This window comes from Sebastes umbrosus, chromosome 3 (genome assembly GCF_015220745.1).
Source record: "Sebastes umbrosus isolate fSebUmb1 chromosome 3, fSebUmb1.pri, whole genome shotgun sequence".
Classification (NCBI taxonomy): Eukaryota; Metazoa; Chordata; class Actinopteri; order Perciformes; family Sebastidae; genus Sebastes; species Sebastes umbrosus.
In genome coordinates, this window is record NC_051271.1 from 18,624,443 (window position 1) to 18,646,796 (window position 22,354).

Here is a 22,354-nt window from a genome sequence, read left to right on the forward strand (position 1 = left end):
TATTTTGGTGTTCTGCACATTTTTTGAAGGACAGTTTTAATTAATCAAATGAGGAAATTTCATAAAATTACAATTATTTTGTATGTAAGTAAACAATCTGAATACTTCTTCCACCTCTGATAAAACCATAAATCTTTCTATTTTTATTGGTTATAAAAATGAATATCTCCTTTTTTGGGGTTCAAAGTCTTTTTATTGGTATTCTGTACAAAACCCAATAAATCACAGAAATAATTGTATAGACAAATTATACCCCCCCATCCCTATAACAATATTACTGCACCATTAAATAAGCAGACTCAATTTCATAAACAATTACATTTATACATATAAATTAATTAAATCCGATAGAAACATAAACGAAACATATACAGAAAAAAAGGAAAAAGGAAAGGACCAAAAACATAAAAAGATAAGTAAATTAAAAATAATAATAAATATATTTTAAATAATATATAATAAATATAATATCTCCTTTTTTAATTATATTTTAAAATTACTACTAATTTTTGCTTTCTTCATTGTGTAATTTCTAGCATTATTTTGGTGTTTTTTGAAGGACAGTTTTAATTAATGAAATGAGGAAATTTCATAAAATTACAATTATTTTTTATGTAAGTAAACAATCTGAATACTTCTTCCACCTCTGATAAAACCATACATATTTCTATTATTATTGCTTGTAAATATTAATATCTCATTTTTAAATTAATAATAATAATAATAATAATAATAATAATAATAATAATAATTATTATTATTATTATTATATTTTAAATTACTACTATTTTTTTCTTTCTTCAGTGTGTAATTGTTCTGCACTTTTTTTAAAGGACAGTTTTAATTAATTAATGAGGAAATTTCATAAAATTACAATTATTTTTTATGTAAATAAACAATCTGAATACTTCTTCCACCTCTGATAAAACCATACATCTCTCTATTATTATTGCTTGTAAATATTAATATCTCATTTTTAAATTAATAATAATAATAATAATAATAATAATAATAATAATAATAATAATAATAATAATAATTATTATTATTATTATTATTATATTTTTAAATTACTACTATTTTTTTCTTTCTTCAGTGTGTAATTGTTCTGCACTTTTTTTGAAGGACAGTTTTAATTAATTAATGAGGAAATGTCATTAAAGAAAAAAAAAATCGCCTTGAACCAGACAGGAAGTGTGTCCGTCACTGACAGACTTCCGTCACTGTGCAGCAGTAAACGTAATCCGTGCTGTCACCGGTTGGATGTGAACGTTACATCGCCGGTGCTTCACCGTAAAGCGGATTCATCGGAACATGAGTCGTCGGCCCGGCTGGATGAACATCTGAAATATAAATAAAACATGAGTGGGACCGTGAGAGGAGTCTCAGAGGACATGGACCGACAGATTATTGTCCAGGTGGGTTAACCGACTCAACAACACATGAACAGTTAACGGTACCGGGACGTGGACCGAGCAGCTGGACCAGCTAGCTCATGATAACTAGCGGAGTGAGGTTACACCAGCTCCACACACATCACTGCAGAGTTATCCAACCAAGCTGAGTTTAGACATTGTGCTGGAACGACGTGTGGTTTGGTGTCTCCTTTTTACTAACCTGCTAAAGAACAGAAAGCCTCTGATTTGTATGACTGGACAGACAGACAGACACAATGTGGCTGCTGCTAATACTGATTTTAATATGTCTCAACATGTCTGTACATCTTGTATCAGGGTTCAAAAGGCTATACTTTATAATAAGTAAAATAGTAATGGCATCACCTCCTAATCCAAAATTGTACTATATGTATGTATATGTATGTCAAACTGTATAAGACTGAGCAATATAGATAAATGCTATTTTATATTGTACTATCCTTAAAATGATAAATAATAAAAACTATAATGAAATGTAAAGATAAAATAACCAGATAGAAAATTCTGATTTTGGCAAATCCAGCAAATTAAATATCCACAAATACCTGACATTGATGCAAATTATATAAAAATCAAGTGTTGCCATCAGGGTATGAAATTAACCTTTTTCCTCATCTGCCACTGTGGCAGGTCACTGAACATTTCTACCGGCTGCCACTTTGGAAATCTAGGTAGAACGCTTTAAAATTGTAAACACAGTCAGTGGTACCAGACTGTAGAGTTATGGAATATATCATGTAACTTTAATGCATGACTATAATATTTCTTAATATAAGGGAAACCTGTCTGCCATGGTGGCAGCTGACCTGAAATCTTTGCCTGCCACAGCCAACATTCACCCTGTTATCTGGCAGGTGGCAGGTGCTAATGTCATTCCCTGGTTGCCATAAAGCAGTCCCACTCATTGATTTGCAGCATTGCCTACAATGGCTTAATACAACCAGAAACATTAAAAGGAGAGCTACCACAGTATGAATGATAAGTTGTCATATCACCTCACCCAGCTATAATCTAGTGTCCTAATAACCGCTTCTGTCTCTGTGTTGGACCTCAATAACAAAATACCAAGAATTAGTAATTGATACCACACAAATTTTCAGCATCTTTTCAAGATTCAAGATTCAAGCCCTTTATTGTCATTGCATAGTACAGCGAAATTAGATTGTGACAATCCCGTAGGTGCTTAAAAAGATAATACAATAAAAAAAGAGATAGTGCAATATAAATATAAAGAATATAAAAGATAATACAATATAAGATATAAAAATACAATATGTATATTGATGAGATGACAGTTTTGCCAGATTATTGCATAAAGTGTCCGTCAGATAATTAAGTAATTATTGCACAGCATCAGATAATTATTGCTGTGATCAGCTTATGTTATTGCACATATTTGTAACAGTAGATTGACAGTATTGGTTTCTTGGTAATTCTTTCCAAAGGTTGACTGAATACACAGAGGGTCTAAAAGCATTTAACCGTGACACTGTTTGCTGTCTGTCTCAGGCTGTATTCGACGAGGACACAATGTCCTCCACCTCGGTGGGAATGTCAGATTTGTCCGATGAGATCCTGCTGTGCATCCTCCGCCATGTTCCAGTGTGTGACCTGGTGCAGAACGTGGCAAATGTCTGCCACAAGTTACACACACTGTGCTATGATAAGACCCTGCTCACAAACGTCAGCCTGTCTGAGGAGTATCTGGTAAAGCTGTTGAAAAAGTTATTTCTCATCATTTGAACTGATAAGGCATGTCTCAACATTGTTTTAGTGAAGATCTCTATCACAGTTTTCTATTAATCTACAAGTTCATGCACGTGTGTGGAACTGTCTGTATGCTTTGAAACATTTCTTCAACACATACTTGTTGCCTTTTGACAGAGTGAAACATTCAATAAAATGTATTCTTTGTTTCCTCCAGGCTGACGATCTATTGGTTCAGAACGTATTGAAGCAGCTAGCCAATCACGTGCAGTCTCTCAGCCTGAATGGTTGCTACTGGCTGTCTGCCGCTACAGTGGAGCTTCTTGCTCGCTGCAGAGGAGTGACGCACCTCGATGTCACCGGCTGTCGCATCACTTCCCCCCGTCTCTCCCGTCTCCTCTCCTCTCTCTCTCTGCTCAGATCACTCGCCATTGATGTTACGGCAGGCTTCAGCACAGCTACGCTCAGTTCGGCGGCGGTGGATTCACTGAGCCGCCTGTCGGAGCTCAGACAGACGCTGTTGACACCGAGTTATGGTGTGGTGCCATGCTGCATCCAACTACGCAAGTAAGGATCTGTCAGATTACTGAGGTTTCACAGGAGGCCTCAGTTTAGCATGTTAGCATGCCAACATTTTCTCATTTGCACAGAGTGCAGCTGAGGCTGATGAGAACGTCATTAGTTTACTGTTTTTTCCATTTGCATTTATACATATGATATTTACCCAGAATGACAAATAGGTTTACCATATCTGACACCTTCCTCGAGAGACCATCCATATAGATCAGGACTTGAAATAAGTCAAATGAAGGATTGCCAGTTCCGATATTTAACCAGCTGTAAAGATCCTGCCAAAACTGTAATGTGATTGAACAAGAGAAAAATAGATGCTCAACAGTTTCAGATTCTTTCAAGCAAAACCTACAAGCATCTGTTTCAAAACGAAATCTTTTCCGTAGAGTTTCTGTCTGCACCTACTTAGCTGTGGAGACATTTCTTTAAGAACTACAAAAGTCAGCCTCAAGGTGGCGCCAGAGGAAAGGTCAGGGGTTCACCGAAGTCAGCAGGATATATCATCTGGGGATCCCGAATGGCTACAAAATGTTGTGCCAATTCATTTTGTAGATGTTGAGATGTTTCACAAGATAATTTAAAGTTTGACCTGCTGGTGGAGCTACAGGAAAAGTCAGGATGACCAAAGTCATTAGGATATATCCTCTAGGGATCACGAATGTCTATTCAAAATGTCATGGAAATCCATCCAGTAGTTGTTGAGATATTTCAGTCTGGATCAAAGTGGTGGCTTGAGTTTGCCATGTTATGATTTGAGCATGTTATTTATGCTAAATGCAGTACCTGTGAGGGTTTCTGGACAATAGTTGTCATTGTTTTGTGTTGTTAATTGATTTCCAATAATAAATATATACATACATTTGCATAAAGCAAGCATATTTGCCCATTCCCGTGTTGATAAGAGCCTTAAATACTTGACAAATCTCCCTTTAATGTACATGTTTAACAGATAAAAAACGTGCAAATAATTTGCGATTAATTGTGATTAACTATTTTAATCTATTGACAGCCCTACTAAAATGCAAAAGTGTAATGATTCACCTGCTTGTGTCACAATCAAATGTTGCTCTATCCTTTAGTAACATTATATACTAATTCAGAGATGTCAATCTGCATTTACTTGTAACTTAAAGCACATTAATTTCTGGTCTGGTTATGTGAGACCAGAAATTCACCATCTTAATGCCTTTGGTCCATTAGGTTGAGTTTAGCGACACTATGCTCACGGAACTTCATGCATTTACATTGTTGTTGCTGTCTCAGGATTTTGTGTTACTGCTTTACTACCACATTGTTGAGTGTGTGTGTCTGTGTTTGTACCCTGCAGGCTGATGCTGCAGTTTGACATCTCAGACAGGACCAGAGAGGGATTCAATGTTTGCTGTCCTTTAGTGGTGGATCAGAGCAGTGTGCCACCTTACCAACATCTGGAGGAGTTCACTGCCAGGCTGGCTCCAGGAGGGGTGAGTTTGTTGGTGTGCATGTACATGTAATATGTTCTCATTAGGGCTGTCAACCGATTTAAATAGTTAATCGGAATTAATAGCAAATTAATCACACATTTTTTTAATCTGTTGAAAATGTACCTTAAAGGGAGATTTGTCAAGTATTTAATACTCTTATCAACATGGGAGTGGGCAAATATGCTTGCTTTATGCAAATGTATGTATATATTTATTATTAGAAATCAATTAACAATACAAAACAACAGGTACTGCATTTAACATAAAGAAAAATGGCAAACTCAAGCCCAACAGGCAACAACAGCTGTCAGTGTGTCAGTGTGTCAGTGTGCTGACTTGACTATGACTTGCCCCAAACTGCATGTGATCATCATAAAGTGGGCATGTCTGTAAAGGGGAGACTCGTGGGTATCCATAGAACCCATTTTCATTCACATATCTTGAGGTCAGAGGTCAAGGGATCCCTTTGAAAATGGCCATGATAGTTTTTCCTCGCCAAAATTTAGCGTAAGTTTGGTTTGTTATATAGCCTCCTTCTCGACAAGCCAGTGTGACATGATTGGTACCAATAAATTCCTTAGGTGTTCACAAATTGCGTTAATGTGTTAAAGAAATTAGTGGCAAGGGCGCCTGGGTTAGCTCAGTTGGTAGAGCGGGCGTCCATGTATCAAGGCTTGGTCCTGACCGCGGCGGCCCGGGTTCGAATCCGGCCTGTGGCCCTTTCCGCATCCACTCTCTCTCTCCCCCCTTTCAAGATTCTATCCACTGTCCTCAATAAAAATGGAAAAATGCCCCCAAAAAAATAACTTTAAAAAAAAGAAAAAAAAAAGAAATTAGTGGCGTTAAAATGAATTTGCGTTAACGCATTATTATCGCGTTAACTATTGACAGCCCTAGTTCCCATATGTCTGCAGTATACACTGCAGTATTGTGTAGTTTGTAATTAGTGTATCTGTGTGTTGATGTCCTTAGGCCAACCAGGAGTTGCTTCTGCTCTACCTGGCAGTTTTCAGCGTTCACATTCCAAAGAGACTCAGAGTTTTCCTTGTGTCGATTCCTGGCCCAAACCCTGCTCGCTGGCATGCTGCTCGCTCACTGGCCCAGACCTTGGGTCAACAAGATGACCTGGAGGCCCTGCAGCTCCCTCTGTCCTGGCTGGATTCCTCATCCCTAAAGCAAACCCTGGAGGGAAACAGTCCGAAGCACCTGAGCTTCAGCCGCTGCCCAGCGTTGTGGCCACAGGTTTTCCAGTCGTTGCTGGAGGGAGGAGTCAGAGACGCCACACAGCTGACCAGCCTGAACCTCAGCGGGATCAACAAGGTCCTTTACTCAGAGTGTACGAGTGTGGAAGATCAGCTGGTTCCTGCGACAATAGGCCGGTTGGCAGTTGTCTGCTCCAACATTAAACACCTGAACCTGATGCACACACACTATCATCATGAAAACTCACCTGAGCCAGGTGGAGAAACACACCTGTGTGCCAGCTTAGCCAAACTCGCACACCTGCGCTCGCTCACTCTGCCTGCCTGCGCTCTGTCAGACGGCTTAAACACACATCAAATCTCTAGAAACAACATGACTCCCTCTGGGTTGTTCCTGGGGTTGAAGAAGACGCCACGTCTGGGGTTCCAGAATTACAAGCCCGATTCAGAGTCTCCTCCGTCAGGGGACAGCACTTCAGGGCTCACTCTGCTCTTAGCTGGCTGCCCTTTTTTAGAGGTCTTAGAGCTCATCGGTCCAGGATTTGTCTCCGCGCTGCCTCGGCTCGAGCCCCGCACTCGTGCCAGCGTGGAGCCTCGTGGTATGTGTGCGTGGGCACAAGGAGTTGGCGACGCACACTTAGCGGCACTTGAGGCTTTCCCTCGATTACGTCGTCTGACTCTGGCTGGGCTTCCTGGGGTCCTTAGGGGGACAGGGCTGGTACAGCTGACCAGGCAGTGCAAAGACCTACAGGTATTATCCCTTGCCAACATGGGATCACTAAAAACCATGAACTACACCCCTGCCTTGCTGGACTCACTTAAACAGTGCACACAGCTACAGGAACTCAGGTTAGAAGATGTCTTTGTGTACCCTTCATTTACTGTAATACTAAACACCAACTAGGGCTGTCCCGAATACCATTTTTTGGGCTTCGAAGCTTCAGTGAGAAATATTCGAAGGTATTCATGGTGGCTGATGTGTTCTCCTGTCTGTCTCCATCTCCCTTGTTTCAGTGCCGCTTCCGTTCTACTGTGCAGACACGCACCTCTACACACAACAAACAGCGATGCCCGTCAGAGAATATGTTGAAAATGTTAAATATGAGTAATGAATAATGTGGTCGGATTATTCCTTATTTCATGGGCTATTTTGGGATTTATACATTATTATTACATACTTATTTATAAAAAAAAACAAAAAAACAGAAGCATTCGAATACTGATTTGGAGGCAGATTACCATGGCAACGGTCAAAGCTTCGAAGCATTCGGGTCAGCCCTAACACTAATCATCAGATAGTACATGTCATAATTATTATTATATGTCCCTTTAGTTAACAGATTGTCCCTCTTTCCAATAAAGGCATTTATTATTAATTAATACTAATATTTAATTTATTATTTGAACTAATAATTTAATCCTAAAGATATTTTCCTCCCTGGGGTGTTAAGTAGATTCAAAACCATTAAATGCTTGGCTGATAACATGAAGAATCAAAACAATATCTCCCAGTAGGTTTTTTGTTTGTTATGAATAACATTAAATTATAAAACCTGTTGTGAAAATTGATTTAGATTGTATTTTTTTGCTGATAATTATGGGAACCCCCAAACTATGGAGGACAGAACCTGCCAAAATTAAAAATAAATAAATATTATTCATTAAATGCAGCAAAAATAAAAATGCAAAAATAAATAAATATAAATATGAATAAAAATAAATACATAAATAAATAAAAAGGAAAATTAAACAGAAGACTAAATAAGGGAATATTACAGAGGTATATAAATAAAGAAGCAAGTTAAACAAAAATATCAATTTATGTCCTATTTTATCATTTGGTTAATGACTACATTTATTTTTAATATTATTTTTTCTACATTTAATGACATATTTATTTGTTGAGTCATTTATTTATTTATTCATTTATTTTTTTTACTTTGGCAGGTTCCATCCTCCATACTAAACAGGCAAACCATTCAGCCAGATTTACCTTGTAGTGTGATGTAGTGTTTATTTCATGTAAGGTTGTTCCTTAGATTCACCACAAAAAATAGGGCAGTACACCATTTAGTCTAATTACATTTAATGGTAGGAATTCACATGTTTGCTCAGCTTGTTGTTTTTATTTATTGAACATTGTGTGTGTGTGTGTGTTTTAGGTTAGAGCAGCCCTACCTGAATGCCAACGCGTCATTCTTTGAGGCTCTGTCCTGCTGCTCCCGTCTGCAGCGTCTCTGCCTTATCTCACGCAGCGGTACCTTTGACCCATCGGCCGCCGAAACCTTCATGGAGCGATGCCGCCATGTCATCATGTGCCACATGTTCATGGGTGGCACCTTGGTGGCTTGTCGCACGCTGCAGAAAGCTCTGCTGGACAGGTCAGTATTTGTGTGTGAGGACAAACCCGTCAAATGTTAAATCTCAAATTCACCTTTTCTTCTGTTTTCTCTCCGTTAGATTTTCAGTGGAGCGCTCGGCCCTGAGTGTGGTCATCTATCCAATACAGCATGAAGATCTGCATTCAGTCATCAGAGACATCCCACTAACGCTGCTGGATAGGATTACTTTGTTCCAGAGCCACGTGGCCCAACCACCGCATTTATCACCATTGTGACATCACCAGAAAGCATCAGTGGGATTGGCGCTCAACAGCTGCTCAGAGGTGCTCAGACCCATTTTATTCTGCAGGAAATGAAATTAAAGACTGTCATCTGCACAGTGATTTCTGATTGAGTTATTTGTTACATCAACAACTGTTTCCAGCTGCTCTACTACAACACATCAACCATGATTGTTTTCATTTACATGACAGAGTACTGATGGTCTCGGTAGGGAGTTTTAGTTTATTGTTCCAGATAGGGCTGCTTGATTATGGTAAAAATTATAATCACAATTTATTTTGGTCAATATTGAGATCACAATTATTTACAACACCAAATTTAATCTATTTGATCCGTTTACATAGACACAAATTTTCTTCTTTTTTTTTGTGATGCTCAGCATGAATTTCAACAACGTACTTTTCGTGTGTCTTCCTACAAAGCAACACATGACACTCGTGACACTCGTTTCAATTTCCGCTCCAGTCTTTTCAAAATAAAACTACTTAGTCAGTTTTAGGAAAAGATCACGGTTTGGGTTAAAATAACTCCGAACTGCTGTGCGAATGGGCTGGTACTTAACATGATTACTCATTGACTTTGGAAAACAAAATGCATTGAGAAAAAACATTTTGCAGTTCACATTTTAAAGTTAAATCCATCAATCTGGTGCACTTTGAGAGCAAAATTAATATGTTTTTGATGGAACTTTGTGCTCTAGTTAACAATTGAATCATAAACACATTGGTTGTGTAGAGATTAATTGTGATGAAACGGCAAAGAAGTCCCCACAAAGCATGGTAAACGAGATTGGGTCCGTGATCAGGTTGGCCGAAATCGCCGCACTGAGGACAGTCCGCCCCGGTTGACCATCGCTCCCGCAGGCTGACAGGCCACAGCGACCACTAAGCGGTGAGGTCTGGGCTTCACCCTGGGTCTTTCTAAGCCAACCTAGAGCCGTCTCTGACCTGCCGTGCGGGGTGAAAGGGCACCGCCGTAAAGGAAAGGGGTGCGCTGGATTTATAACCCAAGACAAAATGACAGAGTCATTGCAAAAATGAATGCGGCACAATAATCATTTTATGTGTAGTGGCTAGAAGGGAGCCCGTAAACTGGGGAAACTCTCGCGAAATTGTTAAGGTTAGGCATTGACCTTGAATAGTTAAGATTAGGATAGGTCGTCGGGCAGTGAGTCTCGCAAGAGTTTTTGCAGATCTCCGATCAGATTTTGTGGTTTGTGGGGACCCATTTTATGTTTATCCGCTTGGTAGTTTTTGCAAGTTTTTTTCAGATCAGATTTAGTAATTTGCGGGTTCCTTTCTAAACGCAACCAAATGATCTTGTTTTCATAATCGTTGGGAGCCAAAATCGTAATTGAAATTGACATTTGATTAATTGCACAGCCCCAGTTCCAGGACATTTCACATTTGCTGCCATTGGGGCCTCAATTGTGGCGTCTAAGTCCAAAATAATGTCTGTTACTACACCACTCTGCTACTTTGAAAATAAATGCCAAAAATATAAGTTAAAGGATGTATTTGTTCAGATACTTTGTACAGAAGATCTGAATCAAATGATGTAATAAACTCCATATCGATTATCTTTTAATTCTCTGTGTACCGTTTGTCTGTTCATGTCTTTTTTTAAATGATCACTACAGATACACAGTGATCTCCTGTTGCTGGTGTTACCCATCTCCACAGTTGTGCTCAAGTAAACATTAAGGAATAGTTTTGACATTTTGGGATATAAATGTATTTGCTTTCCCGACAAGAGTTGAATGAGAAGATTAATATCACTCATGTTTTAGAGTGGTATCGATCTTCTCATCTAACTCTCTGCAAGAATGTAAGTAAGTGTATTTCCCAAAATGTCTGCATTAACACGTACAGGGGTTTGGCACTGTGATTTAGTTTATTTTTAAGGGAATGGTGTGTAGCATTTAGGGGGATCTATGGGCAGAAATCGAATATGATATTAATAAGTATAGTTTTCTTTAGTGTATAATCACCTGAAAATAAGAATTGTTGTGTTTTCGCTACCTTAGAATGAGCCGTTGATATCTACATACAGAGCGGGTCCTCTTCACAAAGCCGGCCGCCATGTTTCTACAGTAGCCCAGAACGGATAAACCAAACACTGGCTCTGGAGGGGCTATTCACGTTTTCACGTCGGCCACTGTAGTTCTCCTACACGCTTGGCACAAGGGAGAAGTTTCAGTTGGTTGCAATCTGCAACCTCACCACTAGATGCCACCAAACTCTACACACTGCACCTTTCATTTTTTCAAGTACTTTTATTACATATATACTCATGAATACTCATAAACAGTACCATGTTAAATTATTATTAAAAAAGTGCGCAGTCAAAGTTTAATTTGGGAAACCCTATAAAAGGTACAATCAGCAATCAAGTAAAGTCACATATAAAACATGATACAGTTAATCACTCAAAGTTGTAAATAGCACCCCAAATAGGAAGTTAGTTAAAAACTTTATAGTCCACAATGTAGAAAAATGTCTTTAGCTTCACCACAATCAACACGAGTTACAAATAAGACAATAGTAAGAAACAGTGAAAACATTGTGGGAGCTTGGCGTTCAATCATATGCAATCAAATACAGTTCCGTAGGCCGATTACAAATGTACAATGTGCAAATTCTGCAAACATGAGACGATTGTGCAAATTCAGGGTGGGGGTGAGGGGGGAATGGGCAATGATTGTAAAATGCAGTGTGAATTTTTTTTCATATAAAATACTATATATAGTATTTCACATGTTGTCACTCAGTTGTGGCTGAGAGAACAAATAGGGTGCTAAGTCACTGAATCTGCACTCCGACAACATCAAACTTTTTGGTTTCGGAGGTGGAAGGTGCCAATGAGTGTGTTTACATGTGTATTAGTGTCCGAGTCATAATGTAGATAATCTTTGGAGTATCCCACTTATGTGTTTGTACATGTAAAGAGCCTTTCTAGTTTTTACGTTACCTGAAGACCACTGTAGTTCTTCATCATGTTTGTGAAACCGCGGTAACGTGAGCGAAACCGTGGTATCGCCAGCCGTCGTCTGACTTCCGTTGCTCCAAAAGTAGTGTTATTATGGTAATGATGGCCTCTGAGCAAAGCCAACGGTGTTACCCATTTTGCACACGGCGGCTCTCGTTAATGCAGTCTTGGAAAGGAAGGAGTGAACGGAGGGGTACTCAGTTGGTTGCAAACTGCAACCACACCACTAGATGTCGCCAAATCCTACATGTTGTCCTTTTAACAGTAAGAGTCTTTCCGATTAAATATATATATATATATTTTTTTTTAATCAAATCTTTGGGTTGTCATAATTTTCTGACATGCAGTGGTGGACTCAGAATGTCTGAGGGACAGGGGCGAAAAACATAAAAAGGGCACCAACTGATTGCAATGGGGCACCAGCGAGCAGAAAGTTTTCTAGCATGTAGGGCAGCCTATATAGCACTGCATCGCGTTTTATCCACTGGAAAGACACCCTAGACGGCATCACATGACACTTTTTGGCTGGACCTCTACTCCAGGTCACACAGCTGCGCGGTCTCTATGACCCACAGCCCGGGGTAGAGCGGCTTCGTGAACGTTGTTTCTTCTCTGTGCATCAGCTGCATCGTCGTGTCACAGACGCAGTAGAAGGCCAGACAACCCGCCTTATGATCGAGGTACACGCCGACTCTGGAGGACCGAGGCTCCGGCACCGCAGTCTCCTCGTCGTTGTGTCTGAAACATCTATTGTTGTTGTTTATGTCTAAACTCCAGGATTTGTCGTTGCAGCCGAACGCACACTCGTGATAATAGTCTGATCTGCCTAGATCTTTGTAAGCCACCGCTACTTCAACAGACCCTTCAAACTCCACCTCCCAGTAACAGCGTCCAGTCAGACCCTCTTTACACAGCACCTGAAAGAGGTGAGAGAACCTGTCTGGGTGTTCAGGGTAGTCCTGGACTATAGATATGAGCTCCGCCTTTCTGTTCCCCTCAGACAGAACAATCTCTCTGTACACTGTGTTTGGGTCCAGGGTGAGGTGACAGTAATCTGTGAGAGGAGAGGAAGAAGTGGGTGAGTCTTTCCTTTATACACCTCACAACTAATGTGTTGTACTGTATTTCAGGAATATATCGGCACTCTCAACTGGGATGATTTAAAGGGGACATATCATGAAAAACTCTTTATCAGTGCTTTGCACATACTGTACATTTAGGTGTCTGGATTGTCTACCAACCCACAAACTGAAATAAGACAACACTGTTATTGTGAGCTGTCTAGATCAGAAAACATGTGATTCAACAAGCCATTCAGATTTGTCTCCCCTTCCTATGTTACATGCAGGGTCATTAGAACAGAGGTTCTCAGTCTTTTTAGATAAGTAATATATGTCATATATATATGTCAATATCTGCTTGTGTTTGTTCTTCGGTCTGCGAGAGACTGTTTGGTTTAGAGATTAAAACAAGACTCACATCTTAAGAAGTCTGCTCTGGTCTGAGGTTCATCTGTCAGTGAATCATCTGCTTTACAACACACACACACACACAGCACAAATTCAGAGTCTTATTTTATAAATAGTACTTTATATGACTATTTTAGAAGTGCATTATCTCTGAGGAAAAGTATATGTATAGCTGAAATCATTAACAATTAATAAGGATATTTTCAGACAGCAGTGTATTACATAATATGGCAGATGTCTACAAAATCACTCATAAAACAACAAAGCAAATAACATCAGATTAATTCAAACAAAAAATGTAATAACTTATTTTATAACAGCTTGCTCAAAGCCATTCATCTGGACAACAGAACATAATAAGATCTTATGATATGATTTGAATGAAATGGATAAATGATAACACTGTAAGAAATGATAACAGTAATATGTTTATATGGAACAAAATCCAGTCATGTGTGCTGCTGGTATATTTGTCTTGTGGGTGTGTACCAGGATTAGGCGTGGGCACAGGTTGGGCAGGTGGAAGCTGCTGGTCTTGTACAAGGATTTCCTGTAGAAATTAGTATTAGTATTGTGTTACTCTGGCAGAATACAGAACATTGTCAAAAAACTGTGAAGCACAAGGACTGAACATTTGTCCTCATCCACTTATCTGCAATCCCAGTAAAAACAGTGAGAAGGTTGTGTATTTCTATTCACGCTCAAAGTACTCAAAGAAACTTTATGTGATGAAGAGCACAAGCGCGAGCCCGACGCTGACTTAACGGCCACAGGTGTCGCTGTTAACAAGCATTTCTGATTCTTACAAACAGTCCCTTTAAAGTTATCTCACACAGCCTCAAAAATATATGAAGAACTCAACTGATTCAAGAAGTAAAGATGTTCATAAACCATGAACCAAACTGTTGCAAATAAATCATCCATATGATGCTTTTATTTACAGACTGGCGTTTTAATAACTACAATAATTAACTTTCCATGCCAGGATATTAAAGGTCCAATTCTTGAACTGAACTTTGGAGCCTCCTGCTGACACAAGTTAATACTCTGTTGAATGGCTTTTCCTTACATGGTAATCATGCAGACTGAAGATATATAACCTACTTTTGCACTCTGATATTTATTGCCTTATTTATTTAATTATTGTTATGAGCGTGAAACTTTACAGATATCTGACTTTTTCTATACAAACATACAAAGTCAAATAATTTCTGAATAATATGAGTGTGTAATGAGGTCAGGTGTGTCAGACACAGATGACACACTTGTTATAATAAAAGTAATTTCTACCATAGGTGCTAGTGGTGCAGCTCCTTCTCTCTCTTCCATTGCTGAGGCTGATGATTAAAACTTGTATCCAGGAAGCCTGTGTCGACTCTGACAGCTTTGTCTCTTTCTAAATTAATCAAAACAACTTTTAAATACTCTTATTTAGTCTGGCTCGCTGTCTTCACCTTATTTCACCCCAGGAAGAGAAATCAGCTTTATGACCAGCTGCAGGGGAGTGGCTCAAATTTACACCCCACAGGCATACTAATCTATCACTGATATAGTCGATCGAAGTGGGACTTCCTATCCAGAGTAGATGCAGCTTTTTCATCAATTCATGTAACTTATAAATAAACAGTGGTATATTTTAAACTCAATTAATGTCCGTGTTAATTCATTTTTAAGGACTAAAGCGCCAGACAGGGTGCTTTATAATTATTGTTCGATATCTATTATTCAGGTCTTGTCTAGTGTTTGTCATTGAAGCATCGTGGTGCGCACAACATGACGGAAGAATAGTTCGCTAGATAAAATCACTAAACATGTTGACGTCTGTCGCCTGTTCGTGTTTGAGAAACGGGAGGAAAGTCTCGGTCCCGGTAGCTACGTGGTCCCTCTTTTCACCAGCTAAGACCTCGACCAGGACTCTGACTCTGACACACCGGTCACCGGGGCTCCTCACACCGACTCACCGGCAGCTGCTGTCCGCCAGATCAGTGTCTCTATCGGCCGCTTCACATGGAGGTACAGACCCTCTGGACGACCCTTCAGACCCACCACCACCACCACCACACCGGGAGGACTTCGGCTCCTTCTCCGCCGACTTGTCCTCCAGGAGGTCGTTCAGGAAGACCAGCCCGTTCATGCAGGACCTGAAGCACCGAGACGACGAGGAGGAAGAGCCGGTGAGAGGTCGCAGGAGGCCCGCGAGGACAAACACACCCTACTGGTACTTCTTACAGTGCAAGAAGCTCATCAAAGACAACAAGGTGAGTCTGTCTGTCTGTCTGTAGAAACAAAATAAAATAAATAATAATAAATAAATAAATAAAATAAAAAATAAATAATAATAAATAAATAAATAAAATAAAAAATGAATAATAATAATTATTATTTATTTATTAATAATTATTCGTTTAACTAAATCAGTTTCTCTTAAAAACTGGTGGCTGAGTGCTGTTGTTGAATTTGCTGTGTTGTGTTTTTTTTTTTCATCTTCTTCTTTGACATATTTATTTATTTTGTCTTATCTTTTATTTTCTTTGTTAGATATGTGAAATAAATGAAATGTCATGTCTCTCTTTCGTTGATTACTGTGGAAATTCTGACTAAACATTTCATTGTATAATTTAATTATTAATATTGTTAGTCTGTCTGTATGTGTTTATATGTTTATATGTAAAATTCAATAAAAAATATTGTTTAAAAAAAAAAAAAAGAGAACAAGGTGAGCCCATTTGAGCTGGTCTGTCTGTCTTGTCTTCTCACCTCCTTCTGTGTATAAATAAAGATGATGTGATGTGTCCTCTCACAGCTGCAGGAGGCCCTGGATGTGTTCAGCAGAGACATGCTGCAGGGAGAGAGGCTGCAGCCGGAGGAGTTCAACTACACGGTGCTGATAGGAGGCTGTGGTCGAGCTAGACAGATGAAGAAGGCCTTCAGACTCTACAATGATGTAGGGAGGTTTTATTTAGACACTTTTATCATGTACACTCAGTATTTTCATTAACATGTCAGATGATCAAATCAAGTTTATTTATAAAGCACATTTATATACAACCAGCGTTGACCAAAGCGCTGTACAATAAAATAACATAAAATAAAACAACAGTATAGAGATACTATAACAATACTATCCCATGCACAAATAAATAAGTTTAAGGTCCCATATCATGCTCATTTTCAGGTTCATACTTGTATTTTATGTTTCTAATAGAACATGTTTACATGCTATAATGTTCAAAAAACCCTTTATTTTCCTCATACTGTCTGCCTGATATACCTGTATTTACCCTCTGTCTGAAACGCTCCGTTTTAGTATACGGAATTTCAACAGAATTGCGTTGCTAGGCAACAGTTTGGGTCCATGTTTACTTCCCGTCAGCTGATGTTATTAACATACACCTCAACCAGGAAATAAACTGGGACACATTTAGAATGTTTATATTTAAAACCGTGTCATGGTCTAAATATTGTATATTTGTGACATCACAAATGAACAGAAATCCTAACCGATTGTTTCAAACGCACAATTTCTGAATATGGGCTGTGTGTATTTCTCTGTATATTGAGCATTTTGATAGTTTAACAGTATTTATATAGTACTTAAACCTGCTTTATAATGTAAAAGACCTGAAAATATCCCTTTTTACAATATGGGACCTTTTAAGAAACAGATAAAACAAAATATAAAACAGAGGAGTAAAATGTGAAACATAAAACCTTAAAGATCCAGTGTGGCAGAAATGGAATATAATATTGTGTGTGTGCGTGTGTCTTGCAGATGAAGAAGCGAGGTCTAGATGCTACAGATGCCACCTACACCGCGCTGTTCAATGCCTGCGCTGAGTCGCCATCCAAACAAGCCGGTCTCCAGCAAGCGTTGAAGTTGGAGCAAGAACTCCGTCGCAAAAACTACCCCCTCAGCACCATCACGTACCACGCCCTCCTCAAGACACACGCCATCGCCAACCACCTTCAAGCCTGTATTCACACGCTCAGGGTACGACAAAGGGTCACCATTTGTACATATGTGTATGGGAAGGTTGGTTTACAGAATTGTGTCAGATTTCTTTATGAGTTTGTGTGTGTTTGTAGGAGATGCTGCAGAACGGCCATGCTGTAACTCAGGAGACGTTTCACTACCTGCTGATGGGCTGTTTGAAAGACAAACAAACTGGATTCAGACTGTCTTTACAGGTAGATACATGACTTAAAGGCACCTAACCACGTTGGTATATATTCTCTTCCTGGCCAAAGCGTATTTTGTTATATTTTTTATACACCAGACTGGCACAGATGAATGATGCATGTCATTTCTTGCATCAGCTTTTTTAACCCATTTACATTACAGCAAAATGTATATTTTACACGCTGATACAGATTGCAAGCAAGACTTTCTTAGACCCAACTCGCACATTGAAACATAGAATAAGCTGGTAATGTTGTTGTTGCCTTTGCGGCGACCGCCCAACCTCTCCATTTAAGTCGCTGCTGAAAACCCAACTCTTTTCGCTGGCGTTTGATTTAGTCACTTTATCTTCTTTTATGCAGAAATTCTTTTACTACTATCATGTTCGCATTATGTTTATTGTTTTCCTTTGTTCCTATCGTTGTTTGCTTTGTGTTCATTTGTATTTTATGCCGGTCCAGCACTTTGGTCAAGATCAGTTGCTTTTAAATGTGCTATACAAATAAAGTTTAACTTGACTTGACTTATCACACAGTCAGTAGGCGCCTTACCTCTTTGTTTTTGTTTCAGGTTTGGCGCCAGATGCTGAGGTCAGGGATTCTTCCAGACTCAAAGAACTATAACCTGCTCTTGCGAACTGCCAGGGATTGTGGGATTGGCGATCCTGCCCTGGCCACTGGTGTGCTGCTGAGGCCCGACCGGCAGTACGAGAGGGAACGTGTGTCACATGTGAAGTCAGAGTCTGGACGCAAGGATCTAATAGACATTGACTTCCTGGAGAAGCAGTTGTTTCTCCAACCTGATCCACTTGGTGACAGTCAGCAGGACAGCAGAAGCAGTGAAGAGGAGTCCTACAGCAGACAAGACTCAACCCAGTTGGTCCCAGTCAGACAAAGAGAAACCGCCTCACTGCCTGTTGACTTAGCAGCTGATTCTACAGCCCCCAATCTGCTGGACCTTTTTGAGGGTAAGCGGGGTGGAGTGGTCTCCCTCGGCACCGTGGATGGAGCATCAGATAGGCTCGCACTCATCGGAGGAGCTAAAGGATTCCTGGAGAAGATGGCAGCTAAAGGACTCAGTCCAGACCTCAGAACTTTGACACTGCTGGCCGACACGATGGAGCCGGGATATCAGTCTCTGCAGATGCTGCTGAGGGTCGCCAAGCAGCACAAAGTGAAGCTCGACCGCGCCTTCTTTAACACTGTGATTCGCAGAGCTGCCAGAGCTGGTGACCTGGAGGAGGCAAAGGTACACACACTCTCTCTCTCAAACAAACCACAGTTACATTCAGTTCACCCAAATGAGAAACAAATATTTTCTTACGTACCTTTAGTAGTATCGAGCCATGCAGATAGTTTCGGTTGTATCTTGCCAGGTTTCATCCTCCACCCCAATATATGGATTTTTATCCCCACCCGTGTTGGAAAGTAACAAAGTACATTTACTCAAGTACTCAAGTATTTCCATTTTCTGCTACTTTAAACTTCTAATCTTCTGTGGGAAATATTGTACTTTTTACTCCACTACATTTATTTAATACCTTTAGTTACTTTGCAGATTCAGATTAATAATACTAAATATAATTAACAAATAATGATGATTTATTATTATGGATAAAGATGAGACTTTATTGATCCCCAGGTAAATTCACAAGCTACCCAGCAGTATACACTGTACATGGGTGGAATATGAGACAAACGGGACTCCGGGCACTCAGACATGCAAAAGGCCTCACCACCTCTCCTACATGGAAGCAAAATACACAGATGTTATAGTTGTTTTTTTTGTTTTGTGTTTCTTTATAGTCGTTATGCATCTCTCTGTGATTTTGTGTCTCTCTGTGGTCATTTTGTGTCTTTTTGTAATTGTTATACTCCTTTTTGTAGTTGTTTTGTGTCTCTTTGCAACAGTTTTGCATCTCTTTGTAGTTGTATTTTTTGTCTTTTTGTAGTCATTTTATGTTTCTTTGTGGTGATTTAGAGTCTCTTTGTGGATGGTACGTGTTTCTTTGAGTAACATTTCGTAGGTGAAGGCCTGGGGGCCCCTGACACTTTGGGCCCCTAGGCCTGTGCCCAATAAGCATGTTCAGTAATCCCTCCATGAATATATAAAGTAATTAAAACTAGTACTAGCTTTAACATGCATGTGCATCAATAATTCTAATCCAATAATATAACATACATTATTCTGAAATGGACCTTTGTGCATAATGGATGCTTTTACTTTTTGTACTTTAAGTATATTTTGATGCGTTTGATACTTTTGTACTTGTAACAGAGTATCTTTACACTGTTGTCGGGCTATTTTTTAATTAAGTAAAATATCTGATTACTTCTTCCACCTCTGGAATCTGCAGCCCTCGCTTTGAACAGTTTTCATTAGAACTAATTTCTATCAAAGAAATAGTCCCAATGAAAACTTTTGACAGTGTGTCTGTCCACCGTGTTGATCTTTTTATTTTATTTTTCAATGCTGAAATTCAAAATGTGTGCAAAGGGACCCTTTTAAGTGTGTGTGCATATTTTTGAAACAATTCTTTCTCTTTCCAGGCTGTGTTGAGTGTAATGCGACAGCGCCACGTAAGCGTGGATATACAGACATTTGGAAGCCTTGCATTAGGCTGTGAGCGACAACAGGACGGGCTGCAGCTGCTGAAAGACATTGAGGTGAGTCACGTTATATTTTGTATAACTGAGATATTCTGCCACAGCTGCTTTTTCCAACTTACATTTGTTTTATGTTCATATAAACACAGAGAATATGGAAAGTATAACAAAATAAAAGTGCTGGGTATAAGCTGCACTAAGAGATGAACTGTAACATTGTCATATGAAATCCTACTCTAACACCAACAGTGATCGTATTAGGAGTTGTAGTAGTACTAAAATATTATGACATGATCTTTACACGTTTTTCGCAGGAGGCGGGACTTAAGCCTAACGTCCAGGTGTTCTCTGCTCTAATTGGCCGAGCAACTCGAAGACTGGACTACATCTACCTTAAAACAATGCTCAAAACCATGAGCAGCATGGGGGTGTGGCCTAATGAGGTCATCATCAGACAGCTGGAGTTTGCCTCACAGTATCCTCCCAACTATAACCAGGTAAGCAGTAAGCATACGTACAGTACATTAGGGAGTTCCACCAACTAGTCAATACACACCTGAGCATGAAAACACATCTGTGTGGATAGGTAGGTACAGATTCTGATCACAACCAAACAACCTAAATACTCTGCTGTAATCTTCATGGCACAATCATTTTAGTGGAAGTGAAGGAAATAGGTTTCGAATGAATGAAAAACAGGTTTCCCAAAGCTCCTTGTACCAAAGACTTGAAAGCTCTCAGCACCTTCTCTCATTTAAAAAACTATGTTGTGATAGTGGTTACGATAGTGGATTTTTAAAGGCCGATATAATAACGATAGTTTTGAGTAGGTAAAAGCCAATAGCCGATTAGTCAGCCGATATCTTCTTTACTTCTGCAGCAGCCTAGTCGGCTACTTTTACATGCACTGTTTTTAATAAATCCGTTTTTTCTTGACTGATTCATGTTTTTATGTTGCCTCTCTCCTCCTGCTCCCCTCTTTATTTTGCCTCCTTATCTTTCCTCTCTTCCATTAATCCCAGTACAAGTCTAGAAACAACTACCTGGTCCAAATCGATGGTTTCCGTGGTTACTACCAGCAGTGGCTAAAAGACATGCCTGCTCAGAGCGCTGAGGACGTTCAGGCAGAGCTGCAGTCTGAGACGGATGCTGAAGTGCTGAAAACAGAAGTTGCAGATGGACTGACAGAGAACCAGAGGAACCAGAGAGCAGCTGCAAGGAGATATAACTCTGATTACAAGGGCAAGACGAGCATCGCTACTCTGTAACAGCACTCCTGAAAATATCTCTTCATGTCTCTCATTGATCCTCTCTTGATCTGTTTGCATCCAGCTGTGTAACCCTGGATGGACTTCAGGTCAAAGTTGTAGCTCATGGACGTTCTGTCGGTTAACTTGTTGCAGATGCATTTTTCTCCTAAGATCGACGTCACTGTAATTTATTTTGAAATTAAAGTAAATGTTAAGTTTGAGACATTAAATCTCATCTTGGTTGTCTATTGCATTATATTCTATTTTGAAACCACTTGACCGTTTGCGATATGTGTAGTGATGCACAATCGCATGCAAGATGCACAATGTGTTGTGGTCTTTCTTTTTATTTGAATAAATGTCAAGTACATTACATAAGGACTTGTATAACAACCACCAATTAAACCAACAAAGAAGAAAATAAACGTAACATCCGGTGTCAGTAAGTTTGGAGACAGCTGCGGGCGCCATCCATGGCGGGCGGGCGTCATCCATGGCTGGCAGGCACCATTCATGGCGGGCGGGCGCCATCCATGGCGGGCGGGCGTCATCCATGGCTGGCAGGCACCATTCATGGCGGGCGGGCGCCATCCATGGCGGGTGGGCGCCATCCATGGGGCGCACTGCCAAAATGTATTAATTAATTTTGTAGTAAATAATTACACTTGTACTGTTGGTACAATCTGTGATGTTTTTTTACACGTATTTAACTTTCTATTTTCTTGCCTTGAGGAAAGCGAGCTAGCTTCTTAAAAGTACAAAAACACGAATGTGGTTTGGTCTGTTTAGGAACGTTAACGCTACAGAATAATGAAGTCGTTTTTGTGACAAAGACACGGCAAAGTCTCATCCGGAT

The 22,354-nt window shown here is 39.6% G+C and overlaps 3 protein-coding genes across 5 annotated transcripts; 2 read left to right on the forward strand and 1 right to left on the reverse strand.

Moving 5' to 3' along the window:
* The first annotated feature begins 1,220 nt into the window (after positions 1–1,220).
* On the forward strand, positions 1,221–9,106 carry fbxl18 (F-box and leucine-rich repeat protein 18). The gene is made up of 7 exons (XM_037765305.1): positions 1,221–1,418; positions 2,946–3,143; positions 3,361–3,710; positions 5,044–5,179; positions 6,152–7,230; positions 8,544–8,762; positions 8,842–9,106. Exons 1-7 carry the CDS (start codon positions 1,362–1,364, stop codon positions 8,996–8,998), a joined length of 2,196 nt encoding a protein of 731 aa, XP_037621233.1. The 5' UTR covers positions 1,221–1,361; the 3' UTR covers positions 8,999–9,106.
* Positions 9,107–12,292: 3,186 nt separating this feature from the next.
* Positions 12,293–15,557, reverse strand: LOC119485550 (stonustoxin subunit alpha-like). 3 transcript variants are annotated; one of them, XM_037765202.1, is made up of 4 exons: positions 14,753–14,912; positions 13,952–14,012; positions 13,473–13,520; positions 12,293–13,047 (listed from the first exon to the last, which is right to left on the reverse strand). In XM_037765202.1, exons 1-4 carry the CDS (start codon positions 14,789–14,791, stop codon positions 12,527–12,529), a joined length of 669 nt encoding a protein of 222 aa, XP_037621130.1. In that variant the 5' UTR covers positions 14,792–14,912; the 3' UTR covers positions 12,293–12,526. The 3 variants fall into 3 exon arrangements, 2 of the variants coding, with proteins under 2 accessions (XP_037621130.1, XP_037621129.1); XM_037765201.1 differs by having other exon boundaries at positions 13,473–13,523; XR_005206298.1 differs by lacking the exons at positions 12,293–13,047; positions 13,473–13,520; positions 14,753–14,912 and adding an exon at positions 15,424–15,557 and having other exon boundaries at positions 13,825–14,012.
* Positions 15,103–21,733, forward strand: ptcd1 (pentatricopeptide repeat domain 1). The gene is made up of 8 exons (XM_037765200.1): positions 15,103–15,720; positions 16,266–16,406; positions 17,235–17,453; positions 17,549–17,650; positions 18,213–18,890; positions 20,192–20,308; positions 20,563–20,745; positions 21,271–21,733. Exons 1-8 carry the CDS (start codon positions 15,274–15,276, stop codon positions 21,514–21,516), a joined length of 2,133 nt encoding a protein of 710 aa, XP_037621128.1. The 5' UTR covers positions 15,103–15,273; the 3' UTR covers positions 21,517–21,733.
* The last annotated feature ends 621 nt before the right edge of the window (positions 21,734–22,354 follow it).

Coding starts and splice junctions, on each gene's coding strand:
- fbxl18 (XM_037765305.1), top strand. CDS start 1,362: ATGAGTGGGACCGTGAGAGGAGTCTCAGAGGACATGGACCGACAGATT. Junction 5,180..6,151: donor CCAGGCTGGCTCCAGGAGGG/GTGAGTTTGTTG, acceptor TGATGTCCTTAG/GCCAACCAGGAGTTGCTTCT. Junction 8,763..8,841: donor CAGAAAGCTCTGCTGGACAG/GTCAGTATTTGT, acceptor TCTCTCCGTTAG/ATTTTCAGTGGAGCGCTCGG.
- LOC119485550 (XM_037765201.1), bottom strand. CDS start 14,791: ATGGAAGAGAGAGAAGGAGCTGCACCACTAGCACCTATG. Junction 14,013..14,752: donor CTGCACCACTAGCACCTATG/GTAGAAATTACT, acceptor TAATTTCTACAG/GAAATCCTTGTACAAGACCA. Junction 13,048..13,472: donor CAGAGCAGACTTCTTAAGAT/GTGAGTCTTGTT, acceptor CTCCTCTCACAG/ATTACTGTCACCTCACCCTG.
- ptcd1 (XM_037765200.1), top strand. CDS start 15,274: ATGTTGACGTCTGTCGCCTGTTCGTGTTTGAGAAACGGGAGGAAAGTC. Junction 20,309..20,562: donor AGCTGCTGAAAGACATTGAG/GTGAGTCACGTT, acceptor CGTTTTTCGCAG/GAGGCGGGACTTAAGCCTAA. Junction 20,746..21,270: donor ATCCTCCCAACTATAACCAG/GTAAGCAGTAAG, acceptor CATTAATCCCAG/TACAAGTCTAGAAACAACTA.